This window comes from Leptonychotes weddellii, chromosome 9 (genome assembly GCF_054177405.1).
Source record: "Leptonychotes weddellii isolate Sample4059 chromosome 9, ASM5417740v2, whole genome shotgun sequence".
Lineage (NCBI taxonomy): Eukaryota > Metazoa > Chordata > Mammalia > Carnivora > Phocidae > Leptonychotes > Leptonychotes weddellii.
The window spans coordinates 37,438,045-37,453,126 of record NC_138377.1 but is presented as its reverse complement, the minus strand read 5'-3'; the positions used below and the strand labels follow the sequence as shown (position 1 = coordinate 37,453,126).

Below are 15,082 nucleotides of genomic sequence, written 5' to 3'. Positions count from 1 at the left end.
ACTTTGTTATGGCAGCCCAAGAAACTAATATAAATAAGCATAGGGCTTCTTACCACAGACCTGTCCCTCCAGCCTCCCTGCCTCTGCTGCCACCATGTTACTGATTTAAATCTCACATTAACGCACCCAGGTTTCACGGGGCTTGATCCCATGCCGAAGATGGACCAACATTTTTAGAAACTGGATCCCTGGTAGCAAAAATCAGCCTGCTGATGATGCTAAGGCCCTGAGTCACCTCTTTGTTCCTATGGAACAATTTGCATGCTGAGATGATCTAGCTCAATTCTGACCTTGATATATTATACTTTAATGGTACTTTTCTTCCAAGAACACTTATAAAATTGCCTCATTAATTCTCACTCTTCCCTTGTGCAGCAAGACAGGGACACGTATGATTATCTCAATTTGGAAGACGAAGACCCTTAATTCTAAGATCCTAGGACTATGAAGAATATTGAGAGGTCTTTAGCTCCAAAAAGGCCCCAACCTGTTACTCAACAGAATGACCTGATAACTCAGCAAAAATACAAATTCACAGGCCCAGGCCAGCAGCTCCAGGACACAGCCCAAGAGTTATATTTCTAACAGGTTCCCGCACACATCTCCCCCAGCCCTTTTTTTTTTTTTTTGGTAACCTAACTAGCACAATTTGTGAACTGGCATTTGGGAATCACGAGAGCCTAATCTTTCTCAGGTTTGAAGAATATATGGGCAGACCCTTCTTACAAGACAAAAAGGCTTATGATCCTCCGGTGCTAACAAGTTTTTATTAGAATGTTACTTAAATGAAAACCTAGGTCTAGATATAAACCCCTAATCCTGATAGCTCTTTTGTATGACTATAAAACTAAAACAAGTTCACAAATTAAATGAGAATCCGAAGAAAATCCACAACGACCCCACCAGTCGCTGACTGCCACAGAACCGGTCCCCGCCAGTGTGGCATGCTCAGGCCACATGTGTCGTAGGAGACTCGATTCCCCTCCCCTGTTCTCTCCAAGAGCCAGGATCAGGCCTGCCTTCCTGCAGCCTGCCTCAATGTCACGGCCTTCACCGCATGAGGATGTGATCATAAACACAATGCAAATGCAGGCTTTCCAATCACACACATCCTCAGCTATAAGGAGTCATCTAAATAACCTAAAATATGAGGGCGCCTGGGTGACTCAGACGGTTAAGCGTCTGCCTTCGGCTTGGGTTATGGTCCCAGGGTCCTGGGATTGAGCCCCACATCAGGCTCCTGGCTCAGCGGGAAGCCTGCTTCTCCCTCTCCCTCTCCCTTTCCCCCTGCTCATGCTCTCTCTCTCTCTCTCTCTCTATCTGTATCGCTGTGTCTCAAATGAATAAATAAAATCTTAAAAAAAAAAATAACCTAAAATATCTTTATCCTGAGGTGTTCACATTCTTATCCAAATGTAAGCACAAGATTTAAAATTTCTCATAGTAAACTTGTGGACCTCTCTTTGATAAACACTGGTCTAATCCATTTGCCTTCTTCCTGGCAGGGTCAGAATTCAGTGAATGTTGACTTCAAACTCTTGGTAATAGTTAATACTATACTGTGCTTACTACATAACAGACACACTGTTCTAAGTTCACAATAAAGACTAGCTTGTTTACTCTTCATAGTAACCGGGTATGGTAGATACAACCATTATTTCCATTGTGCAGACAACAGAACTGGGCAAGAGATGGTAAGCAATTTGCCCAAGATCACACAGCTCATAAGGGGCAGACCCAGGAGTTGAACCCAGAAAGTCTGGATCCAGAGCCTATGTTCTTCACCACTAACTATATATACTTTTCAAGGGAGGTATTTGCACTCCAAGATTTCTCTCTATTCCCAACGAGTAAGTAGGAATCCGAATCAATGGATCCAGGCTGGCAAGAGTTGCAGTCATTAGGAGCTTGACTGAGGGGTGGGAAGCTGCACAGGGAAAGGGGGCCTTAGGGACTCACCAAGTCAAAAAGCCAGGCAAACCACCTGAATAGGCATCCATCCAGAAAAGCGAGGTAAAGTAGAAAAATCTGGGCGGCTACCAACAGAACAGAAACCAAGGAAACCGGATGAGTGAGCAGGTCTGAAGCAGAGGCAGGCGGAACTTAGACATATTCTCTAAGCCGAAAAGGAAAACGTCTGCAGCCTTGGGTGTGATCGGGAGGAAGCTGTAACAGTCACCTTTTTAGCTCCAGTAGAATCCTGTAAAAAGGAGCGCCAGTCAGCTGAGTACAAACTTATCCACGTTGCCCAAGAGGACTCCTCACAAGAGAGGTCAAAGTGACACTCTCTGGAAAGTTAAAGTCACAAAAGCTCACAACAGGGAAAACCCAAGGCTTCGTCCTCAAACACACCTGCATCTTTATCGTGTCATCTGCCAGGTATTTAAATGAATTTTGCTAACTAATAGATACTTCTCTCATTCTAAAAATACAAAGACATCAAGCTACATCAAGTTGCCATAGACTCCGTCAGAAGTGAAGCACGAAGATTAAAGGACTGCCCTACTCCGGTGAATGGTCTGCTTTTCAAAAACCTTATTTGGACATAAAGAATAGGAGGCTGTCTAAAACTGGGTTTGTGTCATAATGATAAACGATATCCCTCTATACTGACCAATATGGTCTTCTTCTGCCCTTCAAAGTATCTGAATATCCGTTCACCGTGGCGGTCAGCACTTTATGCCTGTCGGCTTCTGGAGAGATCTTGGCACTTTTTCTAATGTGAGGGGCAATTTTTTTTTGAAGGGAACAAGAACAAATCAGAAAGAAAATGTTGGGAATGAGAAGAACTAAAGGCAAATTAAAAGAACATAAGCACATAAGCAAGAGGAGAAAGATGCAGGAGACCTATGACGTTCGGAAGCTTGAGAAGGGAGTGCAGAGGAAAATAATCTTTTTAAGTGACTGACATGGAGTAAGAAGAGAGAAAGCCATTCAAATGCAACTTGAAATGCTTTGTGCCCATAATTAAAACTTTTACTTCATAAATAAGAAAACCAACCTACTGGACTTACGATCAAAATAGCATTAAGCCTTGCTGATGAGAGAGAAAGAAACTTACGCAAAATCAAAGACCATGCCGTAGAGAATAGATGATCTTTCCTGGCTGCAAGATATACTTGTTTCTGAGCTATAAAAAAATGTCATAATCATAGACACTCACATTTCACATTTTTTTCCAAAGAGCTTCTCTCTCCGTCTGTGTCAGCACTGAGTTTTATATTTGATGGTTTCTGCACCAAAAGCATCTATTTTACAAGTAGAAGGAAAGATGTAGGCCCAGAAGAACCAAATGTTTTAAACCTGATAAACCTACACAAAGTCTCTGTGTTGATTCATTTCAACAATTATTGGGCTTCTTCTGTGACCAGGTGCTTGCTGGACGGCGGGTACAGAGATGATCAGGACCCAGTTCCTGCCTTCAAGGAGCTTACAATCTCACAGGGAAGACTTAATTCTTAGTGAGAATTAATATGACAAGCAGTGAAGTCCCCATGGTGGCAAAGACGGTCACAAATACTGAATGAAGGCATCCCTTAAGGAGTATTTTTACTACTACAGAAACTCGGGGTTGGTGGGAGGGGGGTCTCCCTTCCCTCTGAGGATTGTCGAAGTGAATGGCTCAGAGACCTGAGGTGCCACATAGCAAGCTCACCCTTCTAATAGCTCAGGCACCTCCACTCAAGCTCAGAATAGAAGCAACATTTGCTTTTTTAAGTCTCAGCTATTGAATCCTGACCCTGAATCTGAGTTAATGTTCCCCTTATGATGCAGATGTTCCCCTCTGGTTCAGGGGGTGAATGATTCTACCCAGAAGTATTTTTGATAAAAGCTTTTGTATCCATCTCTATTCTCATATAGATAAACAAAAACAACAGACTCAAACCCGGATTTCTCAGGAATTTGTCTACAGTGCACATCCCAGGTCCCACAGCATGGCATTCACCTACTAACTCGTTGGCTTCAAGTGGAGCACTTTCCAGATGGCCTTAACCTCCGTGCTTCGATTTTCCAACTGGCAAGGCAAATGCTGTTAGTACGACACTATCTAACCCTGCAGATGCAGCCATGTGGAAAGGGGAAGGAGCAAATAGACCCTTCTCCAAGGTCTTCAGAGACTGGTGTAGAGCTCTTGGTTGCTTTACTCAAATTGGGTTCATTCCAAGGAAGACCATATTCCTTTGCTCATTATCACTTTGGCTAACGTCTACTGTACACCGACAGGGTGCCAGGTCTGTGTTAAATATTTTGCAAACATCTCGTGCAGTTTTCAGAACAACTCCAGTGCCATCCCCATTTTATGAAGGAGGAAGACGGAAAAAAGCCAGGTTCGTGGGGGTACTCTGTAAGTTCTTGATTTGAACTGCCTCTTGACTTCAGGGCTTTTTAGCAAAATGTTTTCAGGTTGTTGTTTGTGGGCTTGTTTGTCTACTACGCTGCCATATTCCCTCAGTCGGCCACTCCCTCCATCTTGAAACAGTCCTTTCCTTACCTTCTGTGACACCACACTTCTCACTTATCTCTTTACTCCTCTTCAGCCTCCTTTGGGGGTTTGACCTACTCTACCTCACCTTTGAATTATTAAAGTTTCTCTGTTCCAGGCCATTACCCTTCTCCCTCTAAACTTGCTCCCTAGGCATTAGCATCTACTCGTATGGCATCAGTTGCCATCCAATGTGGAAGACTATAAAATATGTAGCTCAAATTCAGCCTCTCCTCTAAGCTCCAAACATTATCTCTCCTTCTAGTGTCTCTCATGCACCCAAAATTTAACTCATGATCTCTTCCCCTTCCCACCCCTACTGTACCCCTAACTTAAGTCCTCCCCTGGTCTTCCTGTCTCGGTAATGACACCACTACCCACCCAACTGCATCAGCCAAAAACTAATGAGTCCCCTCTAACACTTCCCCTGCCTCCATCCCAAGATCCAATCACCAAGACCTTTTGACTCTACCTCTTCAGTTAATCTTGAGTCCATCCACTTCCTCCCTATTCCAATAAGAGCCACTGTTCCTCCCACCCAATCTATGGTGACAAGCTCCTCCCTGGTGTCCTTGCACCTGTTCTTGCTTCTCCTCTACTCCATTTCCACCCCTTGTGTAGCTTTCCTTACAAGACATCTTATAGCCAGAGTGATGCCTTTAAAATTCAGATAGCACATTCAAACCCTTCTATGGCTTCCTAGGACCCATGTCATGAAATCCTGAATCCTTGTCCTGGCAGCAAGGTCTTGGCAGGACTTGGTCCCTGTTTGATTCACCAGCCACCACATGCTTCCTCTTAACCCCAGGCACACTGGCCTTCATTCTAGTCCTCAAATACTTCTTGCCTCCAGGCTTCACGAACCCATTTCCTTTGCCTGAAATCCTTCTATCTCAACCTCTACTCCTCTTTGCCTACAATCTTTTTTTTTCATTTTTTATTTAAATTCAATTAATTAACATTTAATGTATTATTGGTTTCAGAGGTAGAGGTTAGTGATTCATCAGTCTTATATAACACCCAGTGCTCATTACATCGTGGGCCCTCCTTAATGTCCATTACCCAGTTACCCCATCCCCCTACTCCCCTCCCCTCCAGCAACCCTCAGTTTGTTTCCTATGATTAAGGGTCTCTTATGGTTTGTCTCCCTCTCTGGTTTCATCTTGTTTTATTTTTTCCTCTCTTCCCCTATGATCCTCTGTTTTGTTCCTTAAATTCCACATATCAGTGAGATCATATGATAATTGTCTTTCTCTGATTGACTTATTTTGCTTAGCATAATACCCTCCAGTTCCATCCACGTCATTGCAAATGGCAAGATTTTGGGGTTTTTGATGGCTGAGTAGTATTCCATCTTTGCCTACATTCTAGGTTCACAAACACATTGCCTGGGAAAGCCTTCTCTGACCCCCTCAGGTCATTGCCCCTACTGTAAGATCTCTGGCCACCTACTCTTCTCCTTCATGGTACTTATCATAATTGTAATTTAAAGGCTGGTGATTGCTTGATTAAAGTCTGTCTCCTTCCCCCTACTAAAATGTAGGTGTCATGAGGACAGTCACAGTGTCTGGGAGCATGCTGGGTTGTCTCTAGCACTGCGGGATTCTCACCTAAGTTTCTATTACTTTGGCTGGGAAAGACTGTCTACAAGTGCCGCAAGTCACATCATCATCCTCTTGTGACAATCATGCATGTGTCTTTATGTCATGTCTTTCACTTTCCTATACCATTCAGGATTTATCAATCGAGCCTATGTTATCATATGGTAGACCGTAAGCTCTAAAGAGCCACAAAGATTTGGCTTCTTAGAGTTGGGATGCTAAGAAATTAAGACTGCAACTTAGTGCCTCTCGAGGAGTGTTTATTCTACTATCCTCATTTTACAGGTAAGAAAAGCGAGACACAGAATCTGTTGGCCCAGGGCTCGTGGTCTGGGAGAGCATGTGAGTGATGATGACTCCAAGCTGTGACTCTACCTGTGAGGTGGAGGGTGGAGCTAAGTAAGTTTGGCATGGTCACGGTCACACAAGCCATTTCACTTCTCATAGGGAGGTGAGTGACACACAGATACTGTGCCATTATCAAGGTCACTTTCCACTCCTCTCCATTTCTGTGTTGACCAACTGAGTGATATGAAAAGCTTTGAAACCATCTTGAAATGTGCAATGAAGAGTCAGCTACCTACAAGGTTATACTTATATGGCTTCCTGCCTACATAAAATGCAAAGACATTCTTTTTTTGTTTTTTTCATAAAGCAATTCTGTGGGAACTTCATTGGCCAGTAAGACTACAGCGGCCTGCAGTGTTACATAGAAATTTTTGTGATGGTTTGAGCACAAAAATACCACATTGAAAATTTAGATTAAAATATAATTTTCATGCCTCACCATTTAAGTCCTTTCATTTCATCTGGTTTGGCCTGGGACAACCAAAAACACTCATTATTTCCCACCCATCCTGGGTCACACCGTGGAGGCCCCTTTCCCTTGGACCTGGATTTCAAGAAAGGCACTGATGGAGCTGCCATGGCAAAATGGAAAAAGCAATGCAAGGCTGCGTGTCTTCTACCTGAATGGCTGCTGTGGCTTCCGGGAGTCCTGAGGACCGCCCAAGCCACGGGCTAATGCATGTATCAGCGGTCTGCACTGCAGAGAGGAAATAAAGCATAAGAAAAAATATTTCCAGTTTGACCCTCCATGGGGCCACGCTTCCTCTCATTTATTAATTCTAAAAGATAAGGCAACAAAATATGTCCCAGGTCAAGGAGGTATATGTATCCTTTACTCGCTACTTGGAACAAAATAAGCATTCAGTTCAATTTTTCAATCATTCATTAAACAAATAGTTGTAGAGGCACCTGGGTGGCTCAGTCAGTTAAGCGTCTGCCTTCGGCTCAGGTCATGATCTCATGGGTCCTGGGATTGAGTCCCATGTCAGGCTCCCTGCTCAGCAGGGAGTCTGCTTCTCCCTCTGCCTCTCCCCTCCCTGTTCATGCTCACTATCTCTCTCAAATAAATGAATAAAATCTTTAAAAAACAAACAAACAAAAAACCCAAATAGTTGTAAAGGCTTATGAAGTACATGAAAGTGTGCTAAATTCATAGGAGAAAGTGAGGTGAAATAAACAGGGCTCTTTTCTGGGTTTCAAAATCTTATAGTCTTTTTTTTTAAACAATTTTATTTATTTATTTATTTGAGAAAGAGAGAGAGAGCAACTAAGTGGGGGAGGAGCAGAGGGAGAAGGACAAGCAGACTCCATGCTGAGCACAGAGACCATGAGACCATGAGACCACGGACCTGAGACCATGACCTGAGCCAAAATCAAGAGTTTGATGCCTAAGCCACCCAGGTGCCCCCAGAATCTTATAGTATTAAAGGACCATATATGCAAATAACTTTAATGTAGGGCAACATAATTACCTCATACTTAACCAGTAGCAGAGCATCTTTAAAGTGCCATGTTAACAGGTAATATTCCTTACTTCCTTGCTCAAAGCTTGGCCCAAGGACCAGCAGCATCAGGGCATCACCTGGGAGCTTGTTAGAAATGTACAATCTCAGGTGCAATCACACAACTACTGATTCAGAATCTGCATTTTGATCAGATCCCTGGATGACTCAAATGCTCGATGAACTTTAGAGAAGTACTGCTGTACATTATTTCGCACTCAGTCACTGCCCACCAGTGACAAAGTTGATGAAAGACGTCCTCATAGCAGAGACTCAGATTTTTATAGAATAAATGCTTAATACATTGTTTTTAAAGTGAACCTCTGAGGGATTTGTTTTAGGATTTAAATGTACAAAATGTGATTCAAAACCTCAGCAAACTCTATGTCCATGCATCTTGTGAGTACTCAGACCCTTACCAAGACTGCTAAAGGATTTTAAAATATAGCTCTATTCATACAGGTAAGAGTATTTTCTTCTAACACTTAATATATATTAAATTGACCTTGCAGAAGCCACTGGAGGAGATTGAAACTCTCATCAAGTTCAACTTGATGATAAAAATCTTTTAGAGGGAATGTCACTAGAGGGAACTAAGATGGGATTCCTCCCAACTTAAGAGCTGCTGAGTCACAGAATCACAAAATGTGAGCCCAGAAAAGACCTTAGAGGTTATTCTCTCAGCTCTGCTTCATTCCCAAAGAAAATCATTCTGCAGTACCTTCATATCCATAGTTTCTTTTTCCAATGAGCTCCAAATGATTCATATTTATCAACCAACCAATCAACCAACCCATAGATTTTTTTGATCTTCTGATACCTGCAAAGTGCTGTGAGGGCTTTTTTTTTTTTTAAAGATTTGTTTATTTTTTTATTTTTTTAAATTTTTTTCTAAAGATTATTTATTTATTTATTTGACAGAGAGAGATACAGCGAGAGAGGGAACACAAGCAGGGGGAGTGGGAGAGGGAGAAGAAGGCCTCCCGCTGAGCAGAGAGCCTGTTGTGGGGCTCGATCCCAGGACCCTGGGATCATGACCTGAGCCGAAGGCAGACGCTTAACGACTGAGCCACTCAGGCGCCCCTGTTTATTTATTTGAGAGAGAGAGAGAGAGCATGCAAGGAGAGGGGGCAGAGAGGGAGAGAGGGTCTCAAGCAGACTCTGCGTTCAGCGTGGAGCCTGACACAGAGCTCAATCTCACCATCCTGAGATCATGACCTGAGCCGAAATCAAGAGTTGGACGCTTATCCGACTGTACCACCCACCCAGGTGCCCCTGTGAAGGGCTTTATTATAACAAATGAAATTGTATGAGTTGTGGGCCATGAGATACACAATGAAGAGAGAAGTCTTAGGAAGAGAAAGAGAACCCTTGAGGCAGGGTGGTCAGAGCGGGTATCACATGGCTAGAGGGAATCTTGGAGCTCATTGGTCCCAGGAAACAGATGTGCAAGGATATAGGTCCCTTGGCCAAGGTCACAATGCAAGTCCCTGGAAGAACTAGAGAAACCTGCTAACTCCTTCTACCATGCCACATCCCCCTCACCAGTACTGGCTTTCTGGAATTGGGCTCTAAGGCAAAGTCTGCTAATTGCCCACCAAAGTCCATTCTCCCCTCCTTCTATAGCAACGGAACCATAGCTGGGTATACCCTGCCCCACTGCCCTAGTTTTCTATCTTTTTGCTGTTATGGGTGGCCTCGGGACTATGTTGTTGCCAATGAAATGTCAGTGGAAGTGACATGTGACTTTGGGGTCCAGACAAGCCTCCTTCACACTCCCCTTCCCCATCCCCCACAAATGCAACCCCAACATGAACCACACCCTGGTGGATGCAGAGCCCCAACTTAAGAAATAACCTGCATCAGACTGTTGAATTTCAGATCTGTACCTCTGAAACAAATAATGCAATATATGTTAAGAAAAAAAAAAAAAGAAGAAGAAGAAGAAGGTAGCGGGAGGGGAAGAATGAAGCGGGGGAAATCGGAGGGGTAGACGAACCATGAGAGACAATGGACTCTGAAAAACAAACTGAGGGTTCTAGAGGGGTGGGGGGTGGGAGGATGGGTTAGCCTGGTGGTGGGTATTGAGGAGGGCACGTTCTGCATGGAGCACTGGGTGTTAGGCACAAACAATGAATCATGGAACACTACATCTAAAACTAATGATGTAATGTATGGGGATTAACATAAGAAAAAAAAAAAAAAACCTCTCTTTGTTAAACCACTGAATTATTTTTGGGTCTCTTTGTTATCATAACCCAGCCTCACCCTAGCCAATCTTGGTATATAACCAATAAAATGTAACCAAAATGAGGTTAAATGAAATTATAAAAGAGCTATAATAAGAAGTCTGATGCTTTCCTACTTTAATAAGTATCATTTTGCATTAATTCCTTGACTCAGCTCAGTTCCTGGTATACACGGAGGGAGCTATAGTTAAAGATTTTATTGAGCAGACAGACAGACACGTTATTGGGCACTTATCAGGTGCCAATTTGTTAAACAACTTACATACACATTAAATTAATTAATCCTCACAACAACCCTAGGAGCTTGGAAATCTTATTATCCTTGATTTACACATGAGAAAAAAATGACGCTTAGAAGAACAAATTAACCAAGTCTATAAGTAGTTATTGTTGAGTAGAATGCAAACCTAAGTATGAGTGATTCTAAAGCCAGGGGTCTTTTCTAAAATGCTATATCCACGGCTCAGTTGGTTAAGCACTGGACTCTTGATTTTGGCTCGGGTCATGGTCTCAGGGCAGTGGGATCAAGCCCCATATCAGGCTCCATATTCAGGGGAGAATCTGCTTGAGGATTCTCTCCCCCTCTCCCTCTACCCCTCCCCCCACACTCTCTCTTTCTAAAATAAATGAATAAATCTTTTTTATTTTTTTTAATGCCATATCCTGTGTGTGCGTGTGTGTGTGCACATGAGTGTGTGTGTTGATGGACAGGGATCAAGGGAATGAAATAAGCATGGCAGTTAGATGTGATGACCGGAAACACAGGACTCAGTGACAAGAGAGCTGGGATTTTCACAGGTTATAACTCTGGCCAAGCTATTTAGCTTCTCAGGGCCTAAGTATCCTCTGGGGTAAAATATGTTACCTGAACTAGATGATCTTTAAAGAAACGGCTCTAACAATCTGCAGCAAATGCACAAAAACCCAGTTGTCACCTATGTGACCCCAACAAAAGAGTTTGCTGGAGAAATCCAGGTTGTATTGCTCTGAAGGAACAGCATCATGTGCAAGTTTAAACAAGCAACATACAATAGCCACAGTACACCCACAAACTCAAACACGCGGAGCTTTAGAGTGCCAAAGGTCATCATCCTTTCTCCTGTTCAAATCTGCTTCTTCATTCTTCTTCAGCAAAGCGAGACAGTACTAATAATACACCCAGAAGGGAAAGATAGGAAAGTCAGTTCTTTTCCACTATTGTTTTTCATTGCAGCCTTGCTCACAAATTAAATTAGAGTAAATCAAAGAAGCAAGCACCGGAATACTATATCCTTGGCCATATGGAAAGAGACCTGGGGAGAGTCTCTGGGACAAGCCCTAAGGACACATGAAGGAGGGGACCGATTCCTATAGCAGAAGTCTTTAAATGCTGAGTAATGTCAGGGAGAGGGGCAGAAAGAGCACACAGTTTGAAATGGGCATGTAACCCATCCTAGAGACACAAAGAGAAGGGTCTGCAGGATACAAATGATTATCAGAAGAGAGCTGCATGAGCACAGTTTAAGGCTGAGAGTCTTCAGGAACAGGAGAAAGCTGCATAAAATACCTTAATGGCCTTTCTGGTGTTTTATGTCTCTCAGGGTACATATCCATCTGGGAGGTCATGCTGGAGGTGCCCCCGCCAAATGCCAGATGCCAGGCCACTCTGCCAAACCCCTTGCCAGACCCTAGACAGCGGGGCAAGGTTTCAGAAGAGCCCTGGCAAGGATGCTAAATCTCATCACAGAGTGGGCTCTAATTTTAAAGGCAATATTTATGGCCAACCTCTTCCATTAAGTATGCATTGCCCAGGTCTAGGGAATGTCAATTCAACATGTCTCTTCGGCTGCCACCTACAGAGAAGGTTCCAAACGGGACTACTGGAAATGACTCAACTAATGTTTTGGACACTAATCATCTCAAAAGTACCCTGTAAATACCAATTCACACCACATCACTCACCAAAAATATGCCACAAAACCCTCTGAAGCAATAACTCCCCCTGCCTATGGCGTTTATGGGAAAATGATGACCAGCTACAGTCTATGGGCTTTGACCAGAGCCAGCAATTATTAATGCATAGGAAAAATTTTATACTCTGGTTCGTTTTTCCAAAGGCAGCATCCTTCCATGTGCGCAGAATATAAAACCCTGGATGCTGCATTATGTGTGAGTTCCCTGGTATATCTGAAGAGCCCGGTTGACTCCCTTGTGACCACGGCTACAGATTTCAAGCAATTGAAAAGGTAAGTAACAGGACCTGTCAAGAGGCTGTTTATGGTTTTAAGCCATGTCGTCAATACACAGAAAACAAAGTGAGATTCAGACAAACTAAAACATAAAACTGTCCTAGAATCTGCAAAAAGGAAAAATGCTTTCAATGTCTTTATATTAAGTCCATTGGACTATTGTCCATCTTAATCAATATTGGATTAGTTTTTGAATCTTATTTAATATGATCACAATTTCAACTTTACGTGGACTTTTCCTGAGCTATAGTTTGTTCACTCTTTCACTTTGTGTGCCTACACTGAAAAGACTGAGTAATTCATCTCTAGAGTCTCCTAAACAGGGTAGTAAAAGCAGCATTAATGAGTCAGCTTTGCTGTTGTCTCCTCATAACTGTCACTAACAGGGAATAGCTTGTTCTTGGCTTTGTACTCTCACTACACCAATCTGCCTCTTTATTCTAACTCCACAGAGCTTGTGGAAGGCAATTTGGTCCTAATTCAAACAGATAAATCGACCACCATCAGCAAACACCAGTGAAGGCCTGGTAGGGATATAAAGATTTTGAAACTATCTTTACCCCTTCATAGCTGATGTTCCTCCAAAACCGTGGTTTGATCACTGGGTGCTGCAGCGTGTGTGAGTCTTAGATCCAGGTATTGCTAGCAAGGAATAACTGGACAACTATGACATTGATCTTGTAGATCATCCCTATAGACCTGTGCCCAGAGATTCTGTATTAAGAGATGTACAATAAGGCAACCACATGGAGCATTTCCAAGTCAGAATATTATTTACAAATGCTTCTTTAGCTGCAAGAGGCCACTGCTTCTTCAGAGCAATCAATACCAGGGAGAAAGTTATCTCTAAGGTGTGTGGGCTGCCATGGGGTTTGCATAGAATATGTACAGCAAATGCACAAAGGGAAGATATTTTCAGAGTTCCTGGACTCCCAAACTTCCTCTATGTGTTTTCCTAATGGTCACAATGATGAACTATGTATCTATTAGCTTGATTTTCTCTGTCTCTCTTCCTCTCCAGGTCTTCCCGGCTGGGACCACTGACACAGCCTTGGCCTTCCTTGGTTTCCAAGGTAATGATGACAGAAGAAGCCTGCACCAACAGGCCCTGCTTGAGCCCCTTGGCTGCACTGGTAAGGCTTAGAATTAATTTGCATTCCAGATGCCATGTTGCACCCCAACCTGGTGAGGTTCCTCCATGAGTATCTTGGCCCACAGTCCCTTGCAGCCCTACTCCTCAGCCCTGAACAGGCTCAGTCCAAAGACCCAAACTCCTAATTCTGATCAGTTGCTCAGTCTAAGACCAGAGACCTTCCCTGAGTTCCAGCTCACTGGCAAGGAGTCCCTGAAATCCTGCCTGGTTTACACCAGTCCTTCCTCTAAGGGTTGACCCTGGCACCTTACCTGCCAGAATCCAATTCTTATACTTCTAGCCCACCTCCTACTGGTGACAACCTTCCCTGTCTAACACCACACATGAACCACTTCTGGATTTCTGCTCTGCTCAGCCAAACTCACTGGCTGTCTTAGAATCCATCTTTTCTGAAATCAGGACTGAAACTGTTGATTTCCATCAGACATCATGCCTGGTTCCCCTGTTATCCCTTCCAAAGCTACAGTCTGGTTTCTTCAAAAAGACGATATTTCTTTATCTTTTTTTTTTTTTTTACAAACTGTTTATTTTCCGTCAACCTTTTCCATTTCTATTTCCATTTTGTTTGCCTTTGTGGAAGAGCAGCTTAAGACCACTCAGTGGTTGTTCCTACCCATTCAGTGGCCTGAGCAGTGGGAGCTGCAGACCAGTCTTCAGTGGCCGGCTGGGCACTCCAGTCTTCAGTAGAGAGCTGCTGAATAGGCACTGAGGGCACCTGCACGCCTTCAGACCAGTCTGCGACTTCAGGCTGAGTAGCAGTGAACTCAGGAGCTGGAGCCGTCCATTCACCCTGAAATTCCTCCTGGATCACAGCCTTTGCAGCAGTGGCCTGCTCTTCCTTTTCAATCTCTTCAGGATCTCTGTAGAAGTAGAGATCAGGCGTGACCCCCCATGGGTGTTCACGGGAAATGGTGCCACACATGCGCAGAACTTCCCTGGCCAGCATCCCCCACATCAGACCCACTGAGTGAGCTCCCTTGTTGTTGCAAGTGATGGCAATGTCCACATGGTGCAGAGGAGAGTCGGTGTTACACAGAGCAATGGTAGGCAGGTTAACACAGGACGCCTCTGTAAGAGGCTGGTGGTCAGCCCTGGGATCAGTAACCACCAGAAGTCTTGGCTCCCGGAAGGCTGCTGGGATCTGGTTAGTGAAGGTTCCAGGAGTGAAGCGGCCAGCAATAGGAGTGGCTCCGGTAGCAGCAGCAAATTTCAGCACAGCTCGCTGGCCAGTATTCCTGGACGATATAACACTGACATCAGGTGGGTTTTCTTTTCTTTCTTTTTTTTTTTTTCCATGCAGAACATGCCCTCTTTAATACCCATCACCAGGCTAACCCATCCTCCCACCCCCCTCCCCTCTAGAACCCTCAGTTTCTTTCTCAGAGTCCATCGTCTCTCATGGTTTGTCTCCCCCTCCAATTTCACCCCTTCATTCTTCCCCTCCTGCTATCTTCTTCTTTTTTTTTCTTAACATATATTGCATTATTTGTTTCAGAGGTACAGATCTGTGGATTCAAC

The 15,082-nt window shown here is 43.7% G+C and overlaps 2 protein-coding genes across 3 annotated transcripts in view; both read right to left on the bottom strand.

Annotated features, from left to right (window-relative positions):
* ARMH4 (armadillo like helical domain containing 4) overlaps positions 1 to 15,082 on the bottom strand; it is a 106,039-nt gene that overhangs the window by 17,539 nt on the left and 73,418 nt on the right. The window lies entirely within an intron of this gene.
* The window catches only part of LOC102729197 (small ribosomal subunit protein uS2-like), a 2,266-nt gene continuing 1,142 nt past the window's right edge, over positions 13,959 to 15,082 (bottom strand). Inside the window, exon 2 of the mRNA XM_081830456.1 lies at positions 13,959 to 14,824. Coding sequence (XP_081686582.1) covers positions 14,151 to 14,824 — 674 coding nt within the window. The 3' untranslated portion in view covers positions 13,959 to 14,150. The remainder of the gene's footprint in view (positions 14,825 to 15,082) is intronic.